This window comes from Schistocerca cancellata, chromosome 5, assembly GCF_023864275.1.
Source record: "Schistocerca cancellata isolate TAMUIC-IGC-003103 chromosome 5, iqSchCanc2.1, whole genome shotgun sequence".
Lineage (NCBI taxonomy): Eukaryota > Metazoa > Arthropoda > Insecta > Orthoptera > Acrididae > Schistocerca > Schistocerca cancellata.
The window spans coordinates 725,221,378-725,229,986 of record NC_064630.1 but is presented as its reverse complement, the minus strand read 5'-3'; the positions used below and the strand labels follow the sequence as shown (position 1 = coordinate 725,229,986).

The following is an 8,609-nucleotide window of genomic DNA, read 5'->3' as shown; positions in this document are numbered from 1 at the left end:
GGTCTCCTTCCCCCCACCCCCCCCCACCCCAAAAAAAAACTTGAGAAACTATTCTGTGGCATCGTTGCTATCGATACCACAGTTATGTCTTCCTTTTTTGCCTCACAAAACTGTGCTCCAAATTTAGCTTATCTTGGCTGTTTTTCTGATCTCGCCCCTTATATTTTTGGTAAGTTTATTTTTGTAGACAACTGCTGATCTAATGCAGAGCTAGCGAAATGCCGCTATACAGCATGATTAGCGAAGAGAGTAGAAATGTAACGCAAGAAGTGATGAGTCAGGTCAGACGAGGCGTCAGACTGAACGGTGTTTTGGAGGTGATGAAGCGCCGATGCAAGTCGCAAGGGTGGACACCCACCCGGACGGAGCGTCGTCATAGTTGCAGAAGTGGCGGCGAGACAGGTCTGCCGGCAGATCGGCGCCGCGCATGCGCGCAGCCAGCGCCTCCAGTTCCCGCCTCCAGTGCGGGCGGCGTGGAGGGGGGGCAGCAGACGGGGAAACCGCAGGCATGAATGAAAGAGGCTGCAGGGAGGGGCGGGCGCGCGCCCTGCGTCACGGCGCTACTCGGAAATCAACGTTGCATCTATAAAAGCCTTCAGCTCGGAGGCTCGGCAGTCAATCCGAGAGCCGGCGGCTCAGCGACAGCACAGCACAGCACACCACACGAGATGACGCGGCACGTGCAATCTGACGAGCGCCCCCGACACGGCGCCGCCGCCGCCGCCTCCGCAGCACGCGTCACGGTGAAAGCAGATAAAGGTAGGCACCGATCGCGAGACGGCAGTCAGCTGGCGAACGCCGGCCCGCGAGGTCGCGGCCGCCGTCGCGTTCCACGCTAGGCTACACCACTGTGCGACGAGCTACTGTGTGTCGTGTGGGGGCGGGGAGGGGGGCGCGTGTGCAAGTGAACGCCGGAGGACGCCCGGTGAGTGTCAACCACATACCGTCGCCGTGCGGTGATCAGTCCGCTGCGTGCGCCTTTCACCTCGCAACGCGGACTGCTCGCGAGTCTGACATCCCGACGACAGTGGACCGCTCGTTCGGAAACCTGTGCAGTGCTTCGCTGTCTGTGTTTACGTGTAACACTGCGTGACCGCGAGTTCTCTTAAATGCGCCAGTAACTGAACAAATTATAACCGCTGTTTACTTTCGAAAGATATTTCGTCGCCAGGTGCGTTTAATTCGTGAGGTCTAACATTGTTGTGTGCCAATCTTCGCGACTGAACTGTGGTCGCGTCTACTTGGCATCGGTACATGGCACACACGTCGGTTACTCAGCCCATTAAGGACCGAAAGCAGAATGCTGAGCGTAGCAGACGTTAATCTCTCTGAACTACGGGAAAGTGAGCTATTATTTTAATACCACACGTGGATCTGGGCTGTCTGTTTGAGCTTAATCAGACCGTAGTCGACACTAAATATTCGTTTGGTAAAGGATTACCTTCTTCATTCTAGGTGTGTTTTCATGTAGTAGCAGATCATGTGATCAGCTCGTGTTTGTCGTACGATGGAGGGAAACATTCTTTAACTGGTATCTGATTTCAGATTTATCCGTTTTAATCGACGTGCTTCGCAACTTGCATTAATTATTAGAAACACTGATGGTGGAATTGTATTTCCGCTGGTGATTTATCCTGCTCACTCGTGTTTTGCTGACTTGTTTTGTTGTCATGCGAATGTTGGCGCTGGTGTTTACATACACGTATGTGAAAATATAGCAACCGTGACGTTTTATGCCAGTGCTTCAGTGTATAGTGAGCTACGAACCCCTCTGTGCTGCCATAATTCACTCGGCGATATTCAGTAGCGAGGCTTGTGACTTTGTGGAATGTTGGCATTACCCTTCGCTCTGTAGAAAAGCTAAGCTGTATGGGTCCTGGAGTTCGACTATGTTGTAGATTTGTTTTGTTTTCGTTTTTGGCGCAGTGGTTTCGTACATAACGCAGCGTGTTAGCTCTTTGGTCTTCACTCCTCGTGGACGTCGTGAGTGGTAGTATATTTAGCGCATATTATGTCCTACATGGCAATTTACTATTTCTTTTTGCAGAGCTTATATCTGTCATTTTGATAAGCGCTATCGTAATATTCATTGCATTATGTCACAGGAAATATAACTGCTAACAACAAAATTTGCAAATCATGGAGCGCATAATAATTCACGAAACATCAGGTACTAAACCACATTTCTAAACAAGTGTTTGTGGAATAAAAATGATGACCACTTAGGGTTGAAAAACAATTACAAACATGAAAACACCACCTGCAGCACAATAAACTATGTTTACAAAGCACACTACCGAAATGGTGCTCAAGGTCTTCGGCAAAACAGTGAATTTTGTGTTTGTGATTAAACTACACAGTAGTGTTGTTAACGTCCCGTCAGTGCTGTACCGAAAACAAGCAAAAATAAATTATTGTGTATGTGTGTATGGATGAAAATTTTGTCGAGTCCAGATTTTTAGTAGGCTTCCCGAATTTTTTGTGTAATTTTGAAAACTTCCAAGTTTTTCTAAAAAGATGGCGTGGCACACAGTGAGTGCTCTGTACCCTCCCGTGCAATGTTTTCCGTGCACTGTGGGCGTGTGAGTGAGAGTGCGCTGTCTTGTCCGCAGAGACCCTGAGGAGGTGCCGGTCAGCGCTGGCGGTGCTCCTGGTGGCAGCAGCGGCGCTGCTACCCGCCGCCCACGCCGCCCCCGCTGCCGCCCCCACCGCCCACAAGGCGGACGACTGGATCGACCCCTGCGGCATATACAGGGATGCCCCCGGCGTCCTCAACATGAAGAACGTCAAGAAGGTGCTCAAGGTGTTCCGGAATTACCTGCACGGCACCTTCAACAGCGTGAAGAAGGAGTGGGATCGAGCCAGCAGCGTCTACCAAGGGGTGAGTACCCGCTCCTGTCGCGTAACCAACCACTCCACCCTGAATATAGGCAACATCATCTTGTGGTGAAAGCTCACTTATTGCGGTCATGTTAGCTTCAACAAATAAATACGTTCTGAAAGGATTCTGCCATGCTCAAACACAATTCTCATTTTTTTCACCCATGAGTGGCTTCCCTTCACTTTTCTTACTAGCAAATACTGTTATTAGCTGTAATGTAGCTGTCACCTCCAATATAGTTGAGATTTAGGTACTGTTTGTCACCGCAACTTTTATGGTTTCCACGTTGCCAAGACTCTATGAAATACTCGCAAACACACGCTGTGTTACTGTTTACGCTACACCGGATTCAATACTTCTTAAATATTGATCTAGTGTCTATTTGTGAGTACAGTGACTGGTTTTTGCTACATGCATTAAGGATGAAACGTTATTTTGATCAATTTACGCTGATAACCTCTCCTTTGAGCGCCCATAAAGTCTTGATCAGATTTTATATAGCCAGATCCTTATTTGAGCTTAGAAACAAATTTTGCCAAGAAAGTTTCTCGAATATTTCTATTATTATTTTTTCCATTTACAAATATATTACCGCAGTCTCTCCTACTTCATAATCAACCTCTAAGTGGCAGCCTTCCATCTGGATGCACTACAAGCTAATTCTCTCATCGCGGTATACTTTCTGATTACAACATTCCTTATGGCTTGTTTTCAAAAGCCCAGCCATGATCTTCCTCGCGTTGTCTCTCCTTGTATTGCTCATTCAACGATGTTCACAAGGAACTGGTTCTAGCGTATTTTATGGCTTCCCATCCGGGCCGTCGTCGTTTGATTATTTTCATTAACATATTTCCTCACCAATTCTTTGATAAAGATCCAGTTGATGCCACCATCTGTCCACTTCATCTTGAAGGGGCTCATTTAACAATGTTCACAAGGAACTGGTTCTAGCGTATTTTGTGGCTTCCCTTCCGGCTCGTTTTCGTTTGACTATTTTTATTAACATTATTTCCTCACCAGTTCTTTGATAAAGGTCCTACTTGATGGCACCATCCGCCCACTTCATCTTTAAGAGGCGTGTCGAACAGCAAACTTCAAACGTTTGAAGAGAATTTATTCATTCCACAATGCACACTTCGCTGAAGTGTAAAAAAATTTGTCATGTAAAGTTATAAAAATGTTTATTCATCAGCCGTCTGTTTGTACCGCACTTATAAAAGAGAAAAACTGTCTGCTATCGTCTTGCACAGTCCATCCGACGCGAGAACCTATGTTGCAGTATACATTTTGAATTAATTACAGTTTGCTGGAAGAGTGTCCTGCCCAACCCCATAAGTTACTTTACTTAAGCAGAATTCACTAAAAAAGAAATCCTTCTAACGTTCCTTCTTCTTTTGCAGCTGAAAGAAATTGAAATGGACATGGAGTGGCTTCCAAGGAACCAGTACAACCACTACAAGGACACAATCCAAGGGCTGACACTTCCCGAAAAGGTAAGATCACATCAGAATTTCCTCGTAACTACGACAACAACTACATTAACACTCGGTTAGTCGCGCTGGATCTCCGAGGTCCACACTTTACCAGAGACTTTTATTTACATGTACATGTCGTCAAAAAGTTAGTAGACTAACTCAATTTATAGTTCCTAACTCTCAGATTCATGGGAAATGAAACAACTGATGAAGCACTTCCAATCAAAATGTTTCCTTTTTTTAAATTTCTGTTCATTAGCTTTTCTTTTTACAAAATTATCCATTTTTCTCATTGGGATGTCTCAGATCTATAGCGACGATCCATGTACCTATTAGGAGTGCGCCTAATCGAGTGTTAAGGCATTGGGCAAAGAACCAGCTGCATATCCAATGTGGCGACCGAACTAACAGCCTTGTCCTCGTCTGTTTACAGCCGGCCCACGTCCTACAGCACGTGCACGACGGCGTTCAGAAGTACCTGGCCACAGTGGCGTGGCTGCAAAGGGACGAAGCCAGCAGCCTGCTACTGCACAAGGACCTCGCCACGCGCGCCCACTTCCTCTCCGAGATACGCAGCAAGCTCAAAAGTGTGAGTTTCTAATCAATCTCTCTCTCTCTAGTCTAGGGCTTGAAAACCGAATTTGTGGAAGTCATCTTCCACTTACCCGCCGGCCGCGGTGGTCTCGCGGTTCTAGGCGCGCAGTCCGGAACCGCGCGACTGCTACGGTCGCAGGTTCGAATCCTGCCTCGGGCATGGATGTGTGTGATGTCCTTAGGTTAGTTAGGTTTAAGTAGTTCTAAGTTCTAGGGGACTTATGACCACAGCTGTTGAGTCCCATAGTGCTCAGAGCCAGCCACTTACCCTACGCTCTAAATACGAAAGAGCATTTAATTAGTTGCAAAACTTTGTCAGTAAAACTCAGCCAGAAATCGTTAAAAGCAACCGATTTTGGCACAAGACTTGCAATACACGTTGTCCATCCGTTACTGATTTTCGTTATGTAACTGATCGGTTGGAATTCATGCACATTATGAGGTGAAAACATCACACTTATATATATATATATATATATATATATATATATATATATATATTTGTACTACAATAATCCCAAGATAATAAAGTAAGATAGTCTAATATGGGCAAACACGAAACTTTATCTCGTGATGAATGAGTGTCATTGATATACACGTAAATAATTGAGACATTTCGTAGTAGGAATTGTATACAAGAAATCAGTTACAAGCCAAAATATTGATTTCGCAACTTTACCATTCGGTAAACAGTAAGGATCTGTACGCAACTTGTAAACCTGAAAAAAAAACATGCTTAGGCCTCATTTTTAAGCAGTTCGAAAACACTGGCGTGTTGCCAGCATATATATGGTCCTCTTGTGTAATCTGAAACAACGTCAATATATATTTATTAGGAAGTATGCATATCTTGGAGTATAACACACCAAATAATTAGCATACAGTGGAAAATGAAGACGACAGATCGTCTGTTGTGTGGGATGTGACCCATCCATTACCTCACAATGTATTTCGACAACAGTCTTCGGTGAAAGAACCATATGTAGGAGACTATCCAACGAATGTATTTTCCTTTATGATGTATACATTTCCATTCAAGTCATTGGAGATGTCTTTACGATGCATAGATAAAAAAATTTAGGTAACAAGAGATGCAGTAGAAATCATTTATGTATGTGATCTTATTCATCTTACGAGTGTCAATAAAATTTTTCAGTATATGTGACTGCATTGTCAACGTACAAAATTCTACGACGTCTCGACCGCTGTTGCAAATGGCCTTCCTCAGGGTGTTTTCTTGAGTAAGCAAACCGCTTTGAGTGGCCGAAACGTCGGAAAATTTTATTTATTGACGATACAGTTACACACCCTGAAAAATTTTATTGTCAGTAACAGCGGGTGTGAAAGCCTACGGTTACTATTTAACTCAGTTGGCATTTGACAGCCCCGCTAGAAATACACCGTTGGAAACTTGCCGTGGTCCGCTCCCTCTTTGTTGCTACTTCCGCTGCGCAAAGCACCGCCTCCCCCGTCTCAACTGCTAAACATTCCGGGAAGCGAAAATTTCGCTTATTTCAAGGCACAGCATGACTCCAATCTTATTTATAGCTGAGAACAGATTTTTCACGTGCTTAGAGACATCTTAAAGGTCTTTACCACACGTGAATTTCAGAATTATTATGTATTTTTTGTGGGAGATAGTGATTTTAATACTTCGTACCTCTACGAATTGAACATTACATAAAACAGAAAGCAACACCGTTTTCTGAAGCTGCTAACAGAAATGGTATGATATGAAATTTTGGAAAGATTGAAACGTCCCCTTAGAAAAATGTATGAATGACTGTGCTGATAAACCTCTTACATTATTTGATTTTCAAACAGCTGAGCAGAACTGAACGTACTCAGACATTTCGCTCTTTACCTATTCTGTTCAACACTAAACTGACACACAATATTTAAAGCGCAACGCAATCTGAGTTTCAAAAATCCCTACAAAAGAATGGCCCTGACTAACAATAACGTATACCTCTCATGAATCATATATATCAGTTGATGATATCCAATATTACAAATTTACTCTTTCTGATGGACACACGTCCAGATCGTCCACTCTCAAAATTCTGCCATTTCTCTCCCCACATCCACCAATGCTGGCGGCTCACCTCCAACTGCGCAACGCCACGCGCTGTTCACATCCAACAGCCCAACACTACAATGGCGAATATTCCAACAATGCCAACCAGCCACAGACTTCACACTGCACAGTCAGTGATTTTCATATAGAGCGCTACGTGGCGTTACCAACATAAAAACCTAAACAGCCTACTTACAAGATGTATTGCTGAGCGGCGTTGCATTCAACGGAAAATACCTAATTCATATGAACTGAACAGTTTCAGAGATACAATGTGATAATTTTGAAACTGCCTCTCACCCTGGAATTTAGCATCGATTCAAAATAAAAACAAAATTGCAAGGACAGATTTTCAACCTGCTTTTAGACGGTATAGAGATATACAACAACATGAGTGAGTTCCCTAAATGTCATATTTTGCACGCCATTTTAGTAGGAGATACAAATTTTCAAAATGGTTCAAATGGCTCTGAGCACTATGGGACTTAACTTCTAAGGTCATCAGTCCCCCTAGAACTTACAACTACTTAAACCTAACTAACCTAAGGACAGCACACATATCCATGCCCGAGGCAGGATTCGAAGCTGCAACCGTAGCGGTCTCGCGTTGCCCGATTGTAGCACCTAGAACCGCTCGGCCACCCCGGCCGGCTACAAATTTAAAAGCGATTTTCTATCACTGCGGAGAGATCACGCAGTATTTCTTGCGACAATGTCGCAACTGAAAACGTCAAACGCCAACTGATTTAAATATGGATCTACGTTCAGCAACTGGTAGATTAATGAAGTACTTAACGTAGCTGAGACGTGGTCCCTGGAAAATAGATTTCCTCAGTCGCTTGTTGGTGGTACATTGTTCTACACGTACCATGAACTATTGGTGCCACACTCTTCTGGCCGTCGTAATCATTAGTAGTGAACATACGCCCAGCTGTTCTCTGTTGTGACGTGCGGCCGCCTCTCTCGTTGCAGTTGCAGTGCGCGGCGCAGAAGGCGATCGTGGACAGCAAGGTGCGGCTGCAGGTGCAGCGGCCGCAGCTGGAGGAGGTGGTGGACGCGGTGCGCCACCGGCAGCCGTCGCAGGGCACGCCGCAGCTGCTGCTGCGCGACCGCACCTACCTGGCCCTCCTCAAGGCCTTCCTGGCCGACTGGCAGAAGGTGGTCGGCGAGGTGCTCAAGGAGGTGACGCGCGACCTCAAGAAGAAGAGCAGGCAGCCGAGGAAGGACGCGACCCGCGGCGTCAAGAGCAAGAACACGACGGCCGCCCCCCGCCGCCAGCGCCACAAGAAGCGGAAGGACCAGCAGCGGCGCCAGCAGGCGTAGCGCCGGCCCCCGCGGCCGCCCCCGCCGCGCCGCCCCCACGACTGAAGCCGCCCCGCGGCTCGCTCCTGGCTGTGATACAGAATCTCCCCTTCTCGCCGCTCTCTGCAGCGCGCCTGTCCTGTCGTACCGCAGTATTAGCTTTAGGGCAATCATCCTCCACCAGTCATCTTATTTATTGTCCACGCGTACCCATTATTTATAACTATTTATTATTTATTTATTTATTTATAATTTATTCGCTCGTCCTCACGCGACTCTC

At 45.8% G+C, this 8,609-nt stretch overlaps 1 protein-coding gene across 1 annotated transcript; it reads left to right on the top strand.

Moving 5' to 3' along the window:
* The first annotated feature begins 512 nt into the window (after positions 1-512).
* On the top strand, positions 513-8,350 carry LOC126188782 (uncharacterized). Its single transcript, XM_049930394.1, has 5 exons — positions 513-759; positions 2,613-2,881; positions 4,282-4,374; positions 4,790-4,945; positions 8,000-8,350. The coding sequence occupies exons 1-5, from the start codon at positions 513-515 to the stop codon at positions 8,348-8,350; spliced, it is 1,116 nt and encodes a 371-aa protein (XP_049786351.1).
* Positions 8,351-8,609: the final 259 nt, after the last annotated feature.

Coding starts and splice junctions, on each gene's coding strand:
- LOC126188782 (XM_049930394.1), top strand. CDS start 513: ATGAAAGAGGCTGCAGGGAGGGGCGGGCGCGCGCCCTGCGTCACGGCG. Junction 2,882..4,281: donor CCAGCAGCGTCTACCAAGGG/GTGAGTACCCGC, acceptor CTTCTTTTGCAG/CTGAAAGAAATTGAAATGGA. Junction 4,946..7,999: donor TACGCAGCAAGCTCAAAAGT/GTGAGTTTCTAA, acceptor CTCTCGTTGCAG/TTGCAGTGCGCGGCGCAGAA.